General features: G+C 38.4%; 1 protein-coding gene across 2 annotated transcripts in view; it reads left to right on the top strand.

Moving 5' to 3' along the window:
* PNPLA8 (patatin like phospholipase domain containing 8) overlaps positions 1-21,263 on the top strand; it is a 63,398-nt gene that overhangs the window by 27,652 nt on the left and 14,483 nt on the right. The window contains exon 7 of one of the 2 annotated variants that reach the window (XM_065415137.1): positions 3,365-3,559. In XM_065415137.1, the coding sequence (XP_065271209.1) occupies positions 3,365-3,559 (195 nt within the window). The remainder of the gene's footprint in view (positions 1-3,364; positions 3,560-21,263) is intronic. The other variant, XM_065415144.1, reaches the window with a different exon arrangement.

Genomic DNA, 21,263 nt, shown 5'->3' on the forward strand with positions numbered 1-21,263 from the left:
CACATTGGAAAAAATAACCCCAACTATACATACAATATGATGGGGGCTAATTTAGCTACAATGAATCAGGAAAAAGATCTTGGAGTCATCGTGGCTAGTTCTCTGAAGACGTCCACGCAGTGTGCAGAGGCGGTCAAAAAAGCAAACAGGATGTTAGGAATCATTAAAAAGGGGATAGAGAATAAGACAGAGAATATATTATTGCCCTTATATAAATCGATGGCACGCCCACATCTTGAATACTGCGTACAGATGTGGTCTCCTCATCTCAAAAAAGATATACTGGCACTAGAAAAGGTTCAGAGAAGGGCAACTAAAATGATTAACGGTTTGGAACGGGTCCCATATGAGGAGAGATTAAAGAGGCTAGGACTTTTCAGCTTGGAAAAGAGGAGACTAAGGGGGGATATGATAGAGGTATATAAAATCATGAGTGATGTGGAGAAAGTAGATAAGGAAAAGTTATTTACTTATTCCCATAATACAAGAACTAGGGGCCACCAAATGAAATTAATGGGCAGCAGGTTTAAAACAAATAAAAGGAAGTTCTTCTTCACACAGCGCACAGTCAACTTGTGGAACTCCTTGCCTGGGGAGATTGTGAAGGCTAGGACTATAACAGCGTTTAAAAGAGAACTGGATAAATTCATGGAGGTTAAGTCCATTAATGGCTATTAGCCATGATGGGTAAGGAATGGTGTCCCTAGCCTCTGTTTGTCAGAGGGTGGAGATGGATGGCAGGAGAGAGATCACTTGATCATTACCTGTTAGGTTCACTCCCTGTGGGGCACCTGGCATTGGCCACTTTCGGTAGACAGGATACTGGGCTAGATGGATCTTTAGTCTGACCCAGTACGGCCATTCTTATGTTCTTATGTACATGGTTAAGAACAATTTGGTAATTAACAGGTGCCTTAGTGTCATTATAGTACTATATTCAGTATTTTATAATTAAATGGTAAAGGTTCAGATTCTTCTGAAAATAGACATGAGCTCAACTGACTCTCCTTATGCTCTGTGTGTAAAAGGAGGACATGGAAAAAGCTGGAATGACATATTACTTTTTGAGGGAGATGTCCTATACTGACTTGATTGGAAAGTTATCTTTGAACTGAGATCTTGCCTTTCTAAGTTCCTGAGTAATAAAATGAGTATATAAATAGATATGAAACTGTTAGTTATTCAAAGTAACCGCTTTAGTGGTGGCAGGGCTATAGTATTATCCAAATAAAACATGCAACCGTACAAGGTTGCTCTCAACTCCTATTGAATTCAGTAAGAGTTGGATGCTTAGTGCCTTGCAGGAAGCATTTAGTACTTCACAGATTAGGATTATATCCTAAAGTGAAAAATGTGTAGGTGTTAAAAAACCAAATATGAGTTTTTCAGTGTGATCCTATTCCCATTGAAGTCAATGGAAGTTTTGCCGTTGGCTTCAATGGGAGCAGAAGACGACCTTTTTGGGGTGAACAGAAAATTGTACTTCATCATTTGTACCTTAATCACTGTCATATAGAAGTTTTACACATATATTGGTTTTTTTCCTGGTAAAGCTATATTTTCTGTGAATACAGTGATTTACTTGTAATTGTGCAACTGAGCGATGGGAGTTAATACGCTGATATCACTTCAGCTTCAAGTGCTGATGAGTAATACTTTCACAAAAACAAAGACTACTTTGTAAACTAGTATGCAAATAGTATCACCCACCCACTAATTTGCCAAGAGGCATTGTTTTAGACAATGCCAGCCATGAGCTATGCATCATCAGTTAAAGATCTTGCAAATTCTTACCATCATATGGTAAGCATTTAGTAAATAGTGAATATAATTATGGGTAAGCATCTCTCTAAAACATTCTGATTGTTACTTCCAGACCTTTCTTTCTGGGAAGGACTACTTTCTCTCTCCTACTTGGAATGACATGCACAGTTCTTTTGTCCATGATATTTCAGTATCTTTATGGAAAATTCCAGAACTATAAAATGTAGGACAATTTCATACTACTTATGACCCTAGTTATTTTAGTTATATTGTAATTTGATTATTTTTTTGTTGAAATATAGTGAATGTTTTTGATCTCTTTTGTTTTCCTGAGATAAGGAAGCATGCCACAAGTGTAATACAAAGGTGCACTTTATACATGAATTATTAAGATATGAGCCTCTGTGCTAGACTGGAGAATCTAAAGTTACTTCTGTTGAGGCTTGTAACATTAGGTACGTGTTGCGCATCATTTTTACTTGGATAGTGCTATTTTCTGACTTTTTGAGTGCTCCTCTTTGCAGCCTTGACCACCTTTTAATGTAGTTCTTTGTGTTGATTAGAAATAACTATTTTATAGTAGCTCCAAGAAGCTGGAAATAACATCCACATAAGTTAAAAATAATAAAACACTTGTTAGACATAGAGACTTGTCTTTAAACAATATTTTTTTCTCCAACATTTGCCTTTGCCTATAACTTACTAAAAAACAGCAACATCATTTTATGTCAGGCATGTGACTATTTTCTGTAAAATTTTAGTTGATAGAGCTTGTGAAAAACAGAATAGCAAATGGTGATAATCTCATTATTTCTCACTGAAAATAACAAGTTCAAGAAAAGATATTTCACTGATTTACAAACTTTCTTAGTTAATACAGAGACCTATTTCCTCTTGACTGTTGTAGCATACGGTGCTGGTAACTCATGATGCCTGTTTGAAAGAGGAATAGGAAATTAAAAGTCTGTATGGTCTTTCTATTACCACCTCCAATTCAAAAACAAACAAAGACGACAGTATTTGGTCCTGCCACGCGGGCAGGGGACTGGACTCGATGAACTCTCGAGGTCCCTTCCAGTCCTTGAATCTATGAAAAACTTTTCCCTCCGTGCTTTCTTTCCATTAAGTTCTGTCGTCTTCTTTTTAAAGATAAAAATAATACAGGATGCTGTCTTTACCTCAGAGTTTGAGTTTCTCTGGCTTTTACGGGTGAGCAGAATCTTGGGGAGGAGGTATCTCAACTCTGCGGCTGTGACTCTGGTTGACATGGGAGAAGCATTGGTGAGCTCCACAGGGAGCAATGTCCATATTTCACAACCAGAAGGGCAATAGAACATGACATAGGATAGAAACAAAGAAAAAAATTTCTTGACTATACCTAATAAAAAAAAAATTGGTTTACGAGGGTGGTAAATTACAAGGGATTAATTTTTGTTCAAGCTAGTCATGTGAATTTTATTTTCCTGTTTTACTTTAACGGTTGTATTGTCAGGTGTACTTGTACTCACAGCATGATGTACAAAGCTAATGTTTAAATCTTGTAGCTGTGGGAGATATAGTGTCGGTATCTGAAATTATCTTTATTTTTCTAACCTACTAGGTAGCTGCAGTAAGCACTATTGTAAACAGAGGAACACCACTGAAAGCATTTGTGTTTAGAAACTATAACCACCTTCCAGGTGTCAAGTCTCACTACATTGGAGGTTGTCAGTATAAATTATGGCAAGCCATTAGAGCATCATCTGCTGCACCAGGTTACTTTCAGGAGTATGCGTTGGGTAATGACCTTCATCAGGTAAGTTGACATCTGCATAAATAAATATCCTGTTACATTATATTTGGAGATGAATATGTAAGAACTATTATCATGTTTAATTATAATATTAGTAATTATTTATTCTTTAGATTATTAGGAAGGGGCAGCAGAGAGAAAATCCAGGAAGGTTAGGGGAAGGAAAGGAAACTCTTCGTTTCCTTATCAATTACAGAAGAGTTAAAAAGCATGAAGAGAGAGAATGTGTCTCTCACTCACCAACCCCCTCCACACACACATACTCCACCCTCGCCTTCAAATTCTTCTGATTCTGGAACGAAACTATACAAGAGTTGCAAATTGCTTCTAAGTTCCTATTTACAACTGGTAATTCATTAAGCATTATTTCACTAAGCAGATGTTATAACTAATATTAAACAATAGCATAAAGCGTGAAAAATACAAATTAGTACTATTCAGTGTTCCCTACACTAGTGAAGTTTATAATTTATTATTTCAATTCCCCTCACTGACAGTCATAACTCCTAAGAGAATTTCCCTTGCAGTCCAAGACCACATGCTATGTTATGAGAATAGGCCTGCTGTCACAGCATCTCTTTTGGCAGCACCCACTTTTAACTAGTTCAGCAGAAATGTATAGTTATTAAAACTTGAATAAGCCAATGTCTTATGTCAACAGCCTGTTCCATTTTAAGGTACTGTTACCTTTTAACTGATTTGTGAGAAAGTAGAAAGAGACGCATACATTTCTTTAATAGTTCTCTTCAGTCTTTCTGTGTTGTTTCCTTCCTCCAATGCTCTCTTTACTGCCAGTCCTGCAGGTCTTCTGATTTTCAAAGGTCTTTTTTATAGCATACAGTTACCTGATACAGGTAGAATGCACTTAAAACTTTTGTTGCAGACAGATATTTTTCTGGTTGTCAGAAAGAGTCATCAGTGGAGATTGAACCTGAGATATTCAGCGCCAAAAGAACAGGCTTCTACTGCATGAGCTAAAGGAGAAGTTCCATTATGTTGTAACTTTAGTACCCTCGATCACTGCATGAGGGTCAGCTGCTAGAAGAGAACACAGCACATTTTAGCCAACAAGTTATACTTCACTGTCCTCTGAATTTCCTAGTGAGTCATATTTGTGTCTGTTCTTAGGGCCTGATCCTGAAAACTTCTGTGCATAGGCCCATCAGCTAATCTTTCTCACAGTGAGAGATCACTAAGGAATTTGGCAGTGGAGTAGTCTTCCAAAGAAAGTGGTGGAAGACACTCTCTTGGCATATTTTAAAACTAAATTGGATGAAACACAAGACTTCAGTGGAGCTATGTCCAGAAATAAAGATGTGCCTGGTAACTGTTTGCAGGCTTGGCCTCTTAAAATTGTAAGCTCCTCAGAACACTGACTGCTTTTTTTTTTTTAATTTGTGCCATTTGCAGCACCAAGCACATAATTAGCACTAACACACCACACCACACACCAAAACATAACACATCACACACCACACACAACAAAACATAACACATCACAAAACACATCCCTATTCTGGATGTCTAATTCAGAGAGTCAGCACTATTGAAGGAATGGATCTTAGCCTGATGCTTGAGAGTAGCCCCATGGTACCCTGTAATATCTTGTTTTGTTTGAAATAAAATAGGAATTGAGGGTATCAAATTATGTCAATAGAGTTTTTGAAATGCTGACTTTCTGTTTTAAAAAATCGTATTTGCATTAGTGTATCTATTGTATGGAGTATGTTTTTTAAGGTATATTCAGAGGAAAAACTTATTAGGTGACCCAGCACATCGTTCTACAAGAGAGGGATTATTCCTTACTGTGCACTTTGTGTTTTTTCCAGTCTTTTAATTTTAAATGTGTCAGGTAACATGTCTTTGTTCATATGTTTCGAGCATGAAATGTGTCTAGTAGTTGGGAAAACAATATATTAAATGCTAATAAATTATGGAATGTTTAAAAATAGTGACTTTACAATTTAAGTAGTATTTGAGTATGAACATTTGCCACTTCAGTCAGATCCTGAGAATCCTTCCATTTTCTTAATATGTTCTTTTTCCTATGTTTGTTTTGAGGCTGTTTCTTTTTGGGGGTGATATATGTGACTATAACCAGGTAAACACTTTTCACCAGTGCTGACTGAGGTTATTATTTTGTAACTGTTGTATTTTTAAAAGAAAAATGGACACATACATCACATTTATTACAAAGCTGAGCGCTGCTTGAGACCTAGCAGTATGTGCATCTCCCATCCGGTCAAGAAGGACTGGAAAGGGGGCTGCCTTTGCTTTTGGAGGCCTTCCAAGCTGCTCCATAACTGCTTGTTGGGTCACTGTTAAGCTATGTGAAGCACTTTTCTTCCTCTTCTCACCTTTCCTCCCCCTTTCCTTGGGCTGAGAGCACTGTTCACATCAAAGTCTATTTCTATATGAAAAATGGTTAAAAAAGTAGAATGATTTTTCCCTCAATAGAATATTTTGATTGTCATTGTTACAATATGATGGGACACAATGGCCACTTCACACCACCCAGGCCTTAAAGATGATGTTATACTCACTTTAAGGCCCCTTTAAACTGCCAGAGCATGTAAGGGGCCTTGGTGTAACCAAGAATCATGTCCATTGACTACAGTTATCGAAAGCTGCTGATGCCAGACTCAGTACCCTATTCATTCTATTTTTCTACTCCCATCTCTATTTTTTCATTCTGGTCCTTTGTGTGGAAAGTCCTCCCAATTCACAAAGTCACCACTCGTTTCTCATTCAGATCTTTCCAAAAACCTCACTTTGTTTATTTTAATTATTAGGAGACAAGAGGTGTGGGATGTGGTGGGATACTCTAAATTATTCCACCTCTGGGTTTCCCATTCTTTCAGTCTAAGCTTTTGGGGGCAGGAACAGTTTTTATTTTTGTGTATTGTACAGGGCTGAGCATGTTTCCAGTACTAAACAAACTGTTTCCTCTAATGGAAAGAAGATGGTAAACTAACAGAATGGAACTTAGAAGACATTATGTCAGACATCAGCAATCAGTGCATACAATATTCAACTTTATAGAGTTCTTTTAAAACTCTCAAAGGTGCTGTTTCCTATGCATTCCTTTCTCCAAGTTAGTGTAAAGTAATTCTGGTATACAGTCAGCTCAGTGCTTGTTTAGTTTGAAACTTCTCCAGCTCAGGTAGGGAGAACTTGATGGTTTATTTCCTCTCTGCTTTCCTAAGGTCAGCTCTCAACATATCCACTTGCCTACTTACGTTTTGAGAGAGAAAAATCATGGATGACAAATGGCATTGGAGAGCAAGCACCAAGGGAGCTCTATCTCTAGAGGGGCAGAAGACTCTCCTGTAGAGTTCTAAAGGATGCAGTCCGAGGAAATCAGCCTTCCCACTGCACTCTTCTTTCAAATCTGACTTTGCCAGTGTGTGCAAGGTATATTAGACAAGTGAACTGGTACGTGACTTGTCAAGGTTGCCTGGACTCTGGTGGAATTTGGGGAAAATCCTAGTGTGCATGCCTTTACTGTGGTGTTGATATCATGGTGATATCTACCTTAGAAATCCCTCAGTTGTACACAATCTGGAACACTCAGTACTCATATTTTCATTACCTACATCCATCAGTCTCATTGACCAAAATACTGCAGAAAAGATTTTTTCCTTTTGATTTTTAATATAGAGAGGAATCATTCAATTTTGTCACCTGGTATTACTTCTTTTACATTACATCTGTTCATTTATCAATTTGATGGGGAAAATTGTGGCTATATTTTAGGAGCTTTGAATACTGTGTACTCTTAAAGACTCGTCTGGAAATGAAATGCATGCTAAAAAATTTATTTTTTTTACAGAAATTATATAGAATGCTTATATCAAATAAATGATATAGATATATGTTTGCAATGGGTCTCAGAACCAGGAGGCATTACTTCAATTGGAAGTAATGGCCTGCGTCAAAGGCTTTAATATTTGTAGTGTTATGTCAGAATGATGACACTTTTCTTTTAAAAACGAGTTTTTCAGATGGCTTGGAAAATGTCCTCTCACCACTCAGAATAGCTCATCATTGTGTTGTCTTTTTTCAACAATACTAATTCTCTTCACATGAATAGTTTATGGAGACATGGTTACAATTTTTACAGTTTAAAAAAATTCTGTAGAGGTCCCTGGAGACCCAGTCAAGGTGTCAAAATGGTTGTTAAAATGTCAGGGAAAGTTATATTATAACTGAAACATTATCCTGTATGGCTTTTGGCCTTTCAGTTTTTGATAAGGGATTACTTAGGGACAAAATGTTGCATCAGTTTGTCGGTTGGTTGCATCCTTCAATTCTGCTTGCAAAAAAAGACCTGACTCTGGGGTATCAGGATGAATACCCCAGAAATATATTTATTCTGACATTCCAAATTTTTTTGTAGATTTTTACAGGTAGTCGGCCTTTCTGTTTCCCCCACTAATGTTGTCTGATATTTGTTGAAACTGGAGTCCTAGCTGGAACTGTATGAAGTAGTTGGATGACTGAAGCAAGGCCAGGATTGAGATGCATTGGCGGAGCGGCATAGGGAATGTTGAACAATGCATTCCTGAACTGTGTCTGAATCTAACCATGGCTATCGGTTTCTCATTAAAATTTTTTTTTCTCTTTCTCTCTCTCTCACACACACACTCAATTTCTAGGAAAACACGTACAACATGGCTCGCTGAACTGGTTGCGGTCAAATTTTGGAAAGGCTCAGAAATTTATTATGCTCATTATTTCTTAAATTTAACTCTTTCAGTACATATATCAACAGAGTATGGGATTGCTACATCTCACAGGCATCAGATGCCTACATATTTTTCCTATTTGTTGGATGGAGATCAGCTGCTATAAAGTTTGTATAGTTTATATTGCCAAAAACAACTAGCAATGTTTGTATTCGCTCAATCGTACAGTGCTATCGTGTTACGCCCTAACAAGTGGGAAAAACAGTGCAGCTGTTGGTAGATGAGAGGAGGATTAATGCTCTTTGTGGTTCAAAAGAGGAACACATTAAACATTCAAAGGGATTTTATCCTTCTAGCATGCTTCAGCAGTAACCATGAAAGTCTAGGGATACCAAGTCATGATGTCAAGATATGGAAGTTATACTACTATCTATATATAAAAAGAAATCTGATATTAAATTGTAGACATAAAACACCCATGATCTGTTAGCATCTCTGTCTTCTTGCTACCATTGAATGTTTTTTTTTTCCCCTTCACTCCCCTCCGAAGGGAAAGCAGTTTCTTATATCTTCTCCTTTTTTCTTCAGTATGAAAAACATTCACTGTTTGGGATACTCAGTAATGTCATTTGAGTGGGCAGCATGGTATGTTAAGCAAATTGTCAGTTAAATAATAGAGCAGGCTAAGATTTAACCAAAATTATTATGCACATTTCACTTGTTTGATTTCACAGGAAAAATTAAACTTGTACCATAGGAATAATTAAAAAATAGAGATTTAAAACAGAAATACATCTTCTTTCTTAAGACAAAATATACTCGTTAACACTAAGGGCTCCCCTTCACTAGCAAATTTCTTCAGACTTCCCATCATTGCTCTGATATATTACAACTCCGCTTGTGGGAGCACTAGTGTAGGCAAGGCACTAATGATTTAACCACCATGTCATCTAGACCTGTTCTGGGTAGGGTTAGATAATATGGTAGTTAAATTGCTGTCAGCTAGTATACATTAGTACTGCTAATAGTGGAATTTCACCTGTGAAAGTGGAATAATGGGAAATGTGAAGAAGGCGGCTAGTGAAGATGCAACCTAAAAAATAATGGAAATATCTTCTGTAATATAGAAAAATATTTTTAAATGTTAAAGTAATATACTGAAGTGCCTAGAACTTCAAGTGGGCTCTTGATAAAATGAAAGAGAAAACAATATAATTCCCAGTTATTTTCCAGACTTTTTTTCTCCTAGTAGCTAAAGGCAACAAACCTGCAGAGGTACTCAACATTTGCACCAAATAAAGAGGCCCTCAAAAGTGACTTGCTCAGTGAATCCCTACCCCAACTGGTTTTAAACTTGCAGCTTTCAAAATTAAACTCCAGACTGCCTCCCATCTTCTAAGGAGACGACTTAGAATGTAGGTCATCTCGGGATGTGGGGCTTCTGCCCTGATTTCCCCCCACCCCCCTGCTGGGCTAAAGCCCATAGTCTTACCACCCCGTTGCAGGGCAGAAGCCCCTAGTCCTACCACCCCGTTGCAGGGCAGAAGCCCTGACCTCCACCCTGCCCGGTCTTGTAGGCAGAGAATTGGGGGGAGGGGGCACATGGGGGACTCTGTGAGCCACACTTGAACAGTAAAAGAGCCACATGTGGCTCATGAGCCACAGTTTGGCCATGCCTGGGATATACTATGGTGATGGATGTGCAATAAAGGGTTAGATAGGATGCAGCATAATAGGTATGTCTTCTCACAATTTTATAAAATTAAACTAAATTAATTTTGAAACTAAGAACTCCAAATATTTATTTTTATCTCTTGTCTCAGTGCAGTTGTTGTCACATGCACTTTCCTCTAGTCCTACTAGAAATTTTCTTTACTGTTTAGGAGAGGAGGAATTTACCTTTATGCGCCAAGTATATGGACGTGTGTAAATTTCTGTTTGTTAGGGCTTCTGGGGAGGTTTGAGAGTATAGGGTGTTTGGGCAAAGTGGAGAGGAAGTATGTCTTGCTGCTATGTTATTGGTGGTTTGTTAATTTTTATTTATTGTGCAGTTGGATGATATCTTTTTGTAGTTGTGAATTTAATTATTGGAGCATTTATAGCTGGTTTATGGTAACTTTTTTGGTATTGTTAGATGAAAATATTTTGTTTAGATTTGTGAATTTGTAGAACTTTATTGATGCAGCTCACCCAGCTAGTTATTCAATACAACGCAAATCTACACAAAGCAGAAGAGGGTGGTATAATGAAGAACTAAATCTGAGTCCATTCAGTTGCATCATAAAGGGTTTGTATGATATCCATGCCATTGTGGAACGGGAGAGTAAAGAGTCATGTTCCTTTTCCACCAGGACTTCCGCAAAATATCAGCCTTCGGTACTGGTTCAGTTAGTGAGCCATCTAACCAGTCTAGACAACTGTAGAGTTCCACACTTAAATGCTACATGCTATAAGAATGCTAAAAGAATCAAGTGTATCAGAGACAGTCTCTCCAGCTCTATCAAACCAGCTGGAGATAAAAGGTGAAAAACACTTCACCTTTCCAAACAGAATTTAAGCTAGTGTTTCTAACAGAGGTACTGGAAGCACAGAAGGAAGCATATGATGTGGACTTGTGGTTTTCATTGCTAGTAAAAGCCAGAGGAGAATACTTAGAGCCACTATTGACAGCTGTTCCCTCAAGGAAGGTTTATTTCCATCATCTCTATAACATGCATCAATCTGTCTCATGGTCAAGAAACAATCATTTAATTCCACCAAGCATGTCAACTACTCTTCAGTCACTAATCTTTCTCCCTCTTGTGGCTAGCAAGAGTTGGTGGCTAGCAAACTATAGCAGCTTGTCACTACTGCCAACATTCTAGACACCTTCCAGTCTGTTTCAGGTCTCAAGTGATCTCAGTACTATGGACAGAGACTATTAGTGAATGGGAGAGTTTCTAGTTGGGTTCTGTTGGGATTGGTCCTAGTCCCAACACTTTTCAACATTTTTATCAATGATCTGGAAGTAAATATAATATCGCTGCTGATAAAATTTGCAGATGACATAAAGATAGTAGTAAATAATGATAAGGACAGGTAGGGCAGCCATACAGAGTAATCTGGATCCCTTGGTCAGTTGGGCCAATTCAAATAAAATGTGTTTTGATACTGCCAAATGCAAAGTTATACATCTAGAAAGAAGGAATGCAGACCCTGCCTATAGAATGGGGTGTTGGATTCTGGAAAGCACTGATGCTGAAAAGGATCTTTCCTGTGTATACAGCATTTATTAGACTGATACTGGACAACTGTGACCAGTTCTGGTGTCCACATTTTAAAAAGTATGTTGAAAAATCCCCAAAAGAGCCACAAAATTTATTCAAGGGCTGGAAAAATGCCTTAATGCGAGACTTACAGAATTCAGTCTGATTACTTTATCAAAAAGAAGATTGAGAGGTGACTTGATCACAGTGTATAAGTATATTTATGTGGAGAAAATATTGGGTACTAAATTGGGTGTTGGGTTTTAAATCTAGAGGAGAAAGGCTTACCAAGAACCAATGACTGGAAGCTGAAGCCAGACAAATTCAAATTAGAAATTGGGCACAGATTTAATTTAATTTAACAGAGAGGGTGATTAACCACTGAAACAAATTTCAAAAAGGAAGTGGTGGATTTGCCATGTCTTGAAGTTTTTAAATCAAGACTGCATGCCTTTCTGAAAGATCTGTTTTAGCCAAACACAATTTATAAGGCTTTAAACAAATGAAAAGTAGGTGGAAATTTTATGTCCTGTGATATATAGGAGATTGCACCAGGTGATCTAGTAGTCCCTTCTCTTCTTAAACTCTATAAATGTAAGGTCAAGCATTTTTATAAGAATTGAACCCTCACAACATCCCGATGAAGCAGGGAAGTTGTATGTTGTATGTCACAGTACAGTAGAACTCCCCAATTCTGCGCACACTGATTTTATGAACAGCCAGTTACATAAACTATTTTTACCCAACAAGAAAAAAAAACCATATCCCTCATCTATGTTCACATATATGTTCTTGGGCAGTGAGCAGAGGTCACCCACACTCTGTGTGGGTATATTTACCTTCCCACGCTCGGGTGAAGGCACCTTGGTATCAGATGACTCCTGCTTTGAAAAGGTAGTGTGTGAGCATCACTGTGTTCTTCAGTGTTCTCTTTCATGATGGCCAAGAAACACTGTACATTTTGTTACCCTTTTTTATGTGCATTATCATTGAATAATTCATAAGTTAACTTATGCACAGTAGTAACTAATTTTGAGATGTGACATTTTATAAACTTTTCATTTTAATGAACTCAATCTCCAATTAGTTCATAAAATAGGAGTTGTATTGTGTATTGTTTGGTGATGTGTGCTCCTGGTTCATTAAACAGTGTACAGACTTCAATTTATGATATATATATACTATGTTTTATATGAAACATCTAACATGATATTTTATGACCAATCATTGTTCTTTAATATGCTAGTTAATATTTAGCAAATGTGCTTCAGTAAGATATCTGAGTATTTTCTCAATATCTAGTATGCAGCCACTAATTCAGCAGAAACTACCAACCAGCTGACCATTTCTTGTTGATTAATGAGTGGCTGAGAGGAGTTGATAGCTCAAGATAATCAGCCCATTAACCCCAGCATATCATTAATCCCAAAGAAATGCCCTGAACAAACATTGCTATTTGAAAAACTTTTTTTTTAATGTTTAACTTCTAATAGCAATAGCATTCATATGCCTAATTAAGAATTTGTAGAGTGACATTTGTGTGTGACATCCATAGATGTTTGTTCATTAGTGTGTTACAGTATCAGCCAGTATTCATGAGAAAATGGTTTTCAAGACAGGATTTATTATATGGGACAGTATATCATTTTAGTAAGAGAACCAATTTTTATCTGAATAGAATTCTTTACATTTTTAATGTCAATATAACAATTATCCTACGTATAAGTGTGTACATGAAAGGACATTCAAGCTTTAGTTATATAGTGTTAATTCATATTCATAAGACCTCTTATTTGTATTTTTGAGTGCAATATTGATTAATCATACTTTCCTTAAATACACAGTATGTACTATGTGAAATTTCAAGAGTTTCAGAAATTCTGTTAATGCTATACTGTGAAACTTAGTCAGTTTACTTTTCTATACATTGTTACTGTCTGCAGAGTTTTCTTCTCAATCCAAGGCAAAATTAAGAGGAGACATTATCTCATCCAGCATAAAGTAATCCTGTCTTTGTTCATAATGCAGCTTGTGTGCCATTTACATCCATTTTGTATGATATTTAAAAGTCAGACTAGATAGCAAAGGAGGCTTTTTATACCAGAATTATTTTTGCAACAAGATAAATACATGGAGAGGGAAAAAATATTCTATTTACGTTTTATTTAATTTGTAATATGGTTTTACTTACCATATGCAAAGAATTTTTTTTAAATAGTTCCTTTAGCCAGTTCTCGTGGCACTAATGTGTTCCATTAAGCAGCCAGATTACAGCAATCACTTCTCAAAGCTCTATTTAGCATTTTTTTCTGGTATTAAACTTTTAAAAATAATAAACAGAATGAAAATCATAGTTTGGTTAATATTATGATGGGTCTTTTACTTATCAATTTACACGGCTACATTTGAGAGCAATTTGAAAGAGGGTCTTTGTCTTTCTGGATGGTAAAAGAATAGATTTATTCTTAAAATGATGGATGCATTTGGTCCGTGGAAGGAAAGTATGTGTTATCCATCATCAATTAATTCCCCATTTTAGAATACAGCAACACACAGCATACATTATAAATGAATCTGGTGACCTGAAGGCATCTCTATTGTTTAGCAAAAGTGTGTATTCTTTTCAAATAAACTGTGAATGAAATACTTTATTCATATGATAAGGGTTACCTTTAGGCCACTAGATCAATTTGCTATAAAACATACATTTTATTAAGATTAAAAACTACTTTTCCCCCTTCCCCTCTCCAAATGTAACTTTTAAAATGGAACAATCCTAACATTAAAATGAAACTATAAGTAGTTAGTTCCAGAGCCTCATGAAAATTTGTATGTCAAGTTTCTGGTTTTAAGATAAAAATACCACCACCCCTGGCCGCCCACCACCATCAAAGCAAAAGTGAGGCAATTCTAGCCCTCCATTATTTAGTGTGTGTAACTTCCATTTTCCCTACTTTTGAAAATAGCTTATGGAGGGGACTGACAGTCCCTAAGGATTTAATGTGCCCGCTGGGGAACTCATATTCAGTAGCACAAAGTGGTTAAACTTTGCTATTTTTTTATTAAAAAAAACATTTTTAAAACTGATTTTTATTCTTCTAGAGCATAGTTCACCTAAAATTATACACCACAAATTAGAAGTTCTTCACACACACATTCAGAAGGTATAGGTAAGAATAATCAACCTGATGACAATTGGATTGTTTAATGCACTTATATCAGAAGTATGTCCCTATTAGGTATAATTCAGGGATTAGTTTATGGTCCTATTGGATTTGGTTTGTTAGACTCCTTTTATATGTAAAAGAAAAATCTTGAATTCGAGCATATCTTTGAAAAAACTAGGATTTAGCAGACCAGTAATAATTTCCTGAACAAATATAAGGGCTAGATCAATGTTTCTCAAACTTGGGACGCCGCTTGTTTAGGTAAAGCCCCTGGTGGGCCGGGCCAGTTTGTTTACCTGCCGTGGTTCGCTGCTCCAGGCCAATGGGAGCTGCTGGAAGCGGCGGCCAGTACGTCCCTCGGCCCACGCCACTTCCAGCAGCCCCCATTGGCCTGGAGCGGCGAACCGCGGCCAGTGGGAGCCGCGATCGACCGGACCTGTGGACGCAGCAGGTAAACAAACCAGCCCGGCCCACCAGGAGCTTTCCCTACACAAGCAGCGTCCCAAGTTTGGGAAACACTGGGCTAGATTGCCAAAGAGATTTAAGCACCTAACTGGCTTTCTAGGTAACTAAATCCAACATCTTGGCACCACTGACATTCACAAAACCACACCCAGCTGCTGCCTAACCCTGTTGTAGGCAGCTAAATTTCCCCTGGTGGGCATGTCAAAAATGCCTAAATCCCAATACCACTGAGATATTCAGCACACTAGTTCACACCTCAGCCCTAGCAGCATTCTCAAACTGGACATTTTCTCTATCTGTGTCACCTGCGGGACCCAATCCATTAAGCATGCTCAGATTATGCCTAATCTGCACAAAAGATAGCCGAGGGAGGAGAGTGTGTCCTAACCACCAGGCTATTGGGGGTTCAGGGGTTGGGTCTCTCAATCTCTTCTGTTGGAGCTGTTCCAATTTGTAAAAATAATATTTCTTGGAGCAGGGACATGAATCTGCCTCTCCCACCTGCGAGGTGAATGCCGTAACCACTGGGCTGTAGAGTCAGTCTCTCACTTTCTCTGTGTCTCTGCCCAAACCAGAAATATTGCACATAGTAAAAGGTGCTGCCTAAATTTGGTCTCTAGGCTTGGTCCTGTCTTCTGGTCTGAGGATGTCCACTGCCACTTATGCAAGCACATTAACTGAATTTACAATATACTTGGCAGTGCACACTCACTTATTGGAAACTAGGATAGAGTTTTTAATCTATTTAATTTTTTTAGAAAGTAGCCCATTTTAACAATGTAGAAGCTTTTCATATGCCTCAACCCAAGAACAAGCCTTAACTTTAATCTCTGTTAATTATGTTGATTTTAGGTTTAGACTTGAAAAATACTTTCAAGAAGTTCTTTCAAAATCTTGCCTTTGCCTGCAATAGTCTTGTATTAGTTCTGTCTCCACTTTTTCACAAATATAATGAAGGTAAACAACAGAGCAAGTCTGTAAAAGTAAACTAGAAATGCAAAGCATGTCTGCACAAGCAGTGAAATGAAATGGTTACTATGGAGCCAACAGACTCAGCTCCCAAATATCAGACTTGGCTGTACCAAGACATATATAATAGTAAATTATTTTTTTCACAGAGCTTAATAGTATTATAGTGAATCTGTGCAGTATACAGGATGCCATAGAAAATTTCAAGGCACAAACTGAGTTTGACAAATTTAAGAAATATAATGACTGGCTATGAACATACATACAAACAGCTGGCTGCCAACAGTGAAGTATGACACAATTAAACTGTAATTAAGTTTCTATTGTTTAGTACAATATATAATATTGTAATGTATTTTGATTTGATCCTTACTGATTATTTATATACTCTAAGACCAGGATTATTCAAGTGCAGTTTGTGACCTTCAAGGGAAGAGAAGACCTCCCATGAGGTCAACAGTACTTGCTCTGTGCTCCTGAGTTTCTAGTGGGGGGGCATAAGATTGCTGTGAATGGGGGGGGGGGGAGGGGGGAAGGATAGGAGGGGGAGCAAGGGGATCTATGGGGGGGGTAGCAGGGAGAGCAGCCATCTCCACCCTGGAAAGGGGCATACCAGCAATTCCTATTGCCATTCCTATGGCAGTTCCTTGGCAGCTGGTGCCCTGTGGTGGCTGGCATCCTGTGCTGTGATGCCCCACTGCCTGGGTGGCCTGTCCTCCACCCCAACAGCTGGCATATGTGCTTCTGCCCCTCCCCTGGGCTAGGTGCCTCTGCTGGGACTAGTGGTGGCTAGAAGGCAGAGAGCGGAGAGCTGTTCCTAGTGACCAGCCCAATCCTCGTGCACTGTGGTGGCTGCTCCAGTCTCTCCTGTGTGAGATATTGTGGTGGTGGAAAACACTGGGGGGGCAGGGGGACATCCATCAGCTGCCACCCTCCAGTATTTCCATTGTGGGGACGCTAGCCTTCTTCCCACCTCATTCCTGTTCCACTGCTTAGAATCATAGAATTCTGCTTCTGGTTTCTAGCATGTGTGAGATTTCCCTATGACTTTAGAAGTCTGTCTGCCTCCTTTATAATACTTATCCATCCTTGCCACAGTTGACTTCCATATCATAATTTTAATTCTTTACCTTTGAAACCGATAGTAGTTGGCTGGTTAGGGTTGTCTTTTTTTGGGGGGGGGGGGAAGGATATTGGTTTTCGTCATTTTGGTTTTGTTTGGTTTTTAACTTAATCCAAAGGATATGCCCACAAAAAATACCTATTCTTACTGCTGCAAACTAGTATCTTGCAGGCTGGTCACAAGAAATCATTTCCTAGGCTACTATGCAGTTACAAGAAAATCTGTTGGGTTTTTTTTTTTTTTTTTTTTTAAGCTCTGCAAGAGTCTGAGCCCCCTCAAATCTGCACCAGTAAAACTGAAGAGAGGAATGTCCCACAACTATTAGTGAATCTGTTTTGTAACATGGAGAGAAGGTGTGAATTTTTTGGGAGGGGCAGAATGGGTTTAAGAGATTTGAGAACCACTGCTCTAAAGGCTTGGTCCTGACAAAGACAGGGTGCATGCAAACCCCATCAACTTCAAATATTTAAATTTGACATGTACAAATAAACCAGAAATGCCTAAAATTACCCCTTGTGTGTTGGACTTCAATGGGACTCAGTATCTTTCAGGATCTGTATATGTTGAATTGTGTATATTTTCTATCTCACTTTATGTAAAAGCTTGTACATTTATGTGTATACTGTAAATTTGGAGGAGCTTTTAAAAACTTGACCATCTCCTTCCAAAAGAATAAATAGGGCAAAACTACAAATGGCTGCATTTAGAATCTCATCCATTTGATTTCCCACACCCTATTTATTGCATCGTATTTGCTTTTTCGTTATAACTGGCACATATCCGTTCCTTTGGCAGTATCAAGCTGTAACTGTGAGTTCTAGTGCTTTAGAAGTAAAATTCTTATTTTTCCCCCAGACTTGAAATTACTATTCTAACCAAGAGCACACATTCAAAACTTCAAGGAAAAAATCATACATTGTAATGTGTGACAGACCCAGACCAGTGGGGTACAGGAGTCTGGTAGAGGGCAAATATACTGGTCACTGGATGAGTAGTTTTCTGTTCCCTGAGTGACCAGAGAAGGGGCTGCACTAGAGTAATCAGGAACCTGCTAGAACCAGTTAAGGCAGGCAGGCTAATTAGGACACCTGGAGCCAATTAAGAAGAAGCTGCTAGAATCAATTAAGGCAGGCTAATCAGGGCACCTGGGTTTTAAAAAGGAGCTCACTTCGGTTTGTGGGGCGAGTGTGAGGAGCTGGGAGCAAGAGGCGCAAGGAGCTCAGAGTGAGAGGGTGTGCTGCTGGAGGACTGAGGAGCACAAGCGTTATCAGACACCAGGAGGAAGGTCCTGTGGTGAGAATAAGGAAGGTGTTTGGAGGAGGCCATGGGGAAGTAGCCCAGGGAGTTGTAGCTGTCATGCAGCTGTTACAGGAGGCACTATAGACAGCTGCAGTCCACAGGGCCCTGGGCTGGAACCCGGAGTAGAGGGTGGGCCCGGGTTCCCCCCAAACCTCCAAATTGACCTGGACTGTGGGTTCTTCCAGAGGGGAAGGTCTCTGGGCTGTTCCCCAACCCACATGGTGAATCTGAGGCAAGAAAATCCGCCAATAAGCGCAGGACCCACCAAGATAGAGGAGGAACATTGTCACAAATGTTTGTTGTTGAATTTTCATGTCACACTAGATCTATGACTATATTATTAAAAATTAAAAGATAATACTGAATTACTTTTATAAAAGGCTCTGGTAAAATTTGTCACTGTATGAAAAACTGTATATTGACCAGTATGAAACTAGCTGATTTGCTGTTGAGCAAGGGATGTTAACTGAACACCTATTGGAAAATCTTTTTCAACGCTCATTTACATACTCTTTCCCTGCTGTACCACTTCATTATGCTCAGTGTTCTGGCAGCAAAGCTGACTTACATCTGGAGAGGTGTTGCAAAAATCATAATGTTAATAAGTGTGACTTATTTGCTATCTCACTGACTGCAGCAGCATGACAGGATAGAGCATACTAAGAATGGAGAAGCACCAAAGGGCAGGGATGACTTATATATTTGGTTAAGAGAAGAGGGGGACTTGCAGCTGTTGTGAGTGTAAACAAAGGGAAGAGATGTCAAAATGTAGGGCAAGGAAAGACAACATAAGAACCAGAGAGAATAAAGGGAATGAGCCACTTGTCAGCTCTGGCCAGTTGCCCAGTAGTCTGATAGAACCCTGGACATTTGCACATACTTTATATGGATGCTTGTTAACCAAATAGTCATTTGAAGAGTGGCAGTAAATTGTAGTCACCCTTTTCATCATGGATTCCAACGTACCAATCCCTATGGGTAATGACCATTGCATTTATATTATGACATGTGATTTAGGCTGACACTAAAGTTCAGCTTCTGAAAATACAATTTTTTAAACAAATGTTCACTTCAAATCTAAACTAACTGATTATATATGCTTCCATGATGTACACAGTATTCCGTATAAATAAAAACATGAGGCTTTATACTGGAATGTGTTCTGTACATTCTGAAAGGAGCTGATCCTCTCCTCACCTCCTGAATTTTACAGGAGTTGAAAAGGCTCAGGCCCACACACGAGGTGCTTGTGAGCTTGGAGAATTGCACCTTAAATTGGTAATTTTGTTTGGGATATAATTTAATCTTGATGAAAACATTTTCGGTCTGGTAAAGCAAGAACAGGTTTGTTTGAGTTGTTTCTTGATCTTTCCTTAGGATAAGCTGAAAGTTGAGGGAGGCTTTGAGACAGTAGAATGCATGTATGCACAGTGGGTCCATGAAATGTGTGTGTTATAAGTGTAAATCACTATTTTGAAAACAGAGAGAGAGGAATGAATATTTGATCTTAAAGGTAGAGATGTCAGAATGCATGTTAGTCTACTGTACATGCTTCTTCTGATACATTCCATACTTCTTGTTGATGCCTTGCATTCACTAATTGTTATACCTGGGAGTATTCAAAAGTTCATCATGGTTTAAGTGCAGCTGATTATACATTTAGATGAAAAACAAGCTAGTCTATAGGTTAGAAAATGCAACTTGTCACCACAGCTGCTAGGCTCTTGTACACTATAGTTTCCACATTCTTTTCAGTGATGGCCACTCCACTGTATAATTGTATTGTACTTACCAAGGTGTTTCATAGCCTCATTCCGTTACTTGATTTCACACAATCATGAACTTGTATTGCTCCATCTCTTCAAGCAAGAGTCAAACATCAATAGCTTGGGTAAGTCTTTTCACATACCAATATACTACCCTTGGCCTGTCATTGGTGTTCTTTGCTGCAGAAGAATGCTGGGAATGGTGATAACTACACCTCCAATATTAAAATAGATGAAATGCTTCAGAAAGGTGATTGATAAAGGGTTCAAAAAGGCAGAGACAGTGGAAACTGGGTCTTCAAATCAAACTGACAAACTTGACATAATTTCTTTTTAAAACAAAGGCAAGAAGTCAAGAACAAACCTTCAGATTTTGGCCCACAAATATAATCCTTGCACCCAGGGATTGGTCAAGTTTATCCTATTTACTCATCAACTCCTCGTCAATGTAGAACTTTGGCATTTTTACCTGACATTGTTTTAGTACCTCTGCATTTTCTTTAATTTTAGTCTATCGGATATTCCATAGCACTGAAAGGACATGAGACAAACTGAATGATTAGCCTACATTTTGGTTTGTGTCTATTATACTAATGCCTGACTTTTAGAAGCTAAGAATGCTTACAACCATGGAAAAAAGCACTTAAAATAGTAACCAATATGGAACATGCTCAGCAAATGAAGAAAGAAACGAAATGAATATTAGCACAAACCCAAATCAAATTGACAATAAAAATAGAGGGATAGCCGTGTTAGTCTGAATCTGTAAAAAGCAACAGAGGGTCCTGTGGCACCTTTAAGACTAACAGAAGTATTGGAGCATAAGCTTTCGTGGGTGAATGCCCACTTCATCAGACGCAAGTAATGGAAATTTCCAGAGGCAGGTATAAATCAGTATGGAGATAACGAGGTTAGTTCAATCAGGGAGGGTGAGGTGCTCTGATAGCAGTTGAGGTGTGAACACCAAGGGAGGAGAAACTGCTTC

This window comes from Emys orbicularis, chromosome 1 (genome assembly GCF_028017835.1).
Source record: "Emys orbicularis isolate rEmyOrb1 chromosome 1, rEmyOrb1.hap1, whole genome shotgun sequence".
NCBI lineage: Eukaryota > Metazoa > Chordata > Testudines > Emydidae > Emys > Emys orbicularis.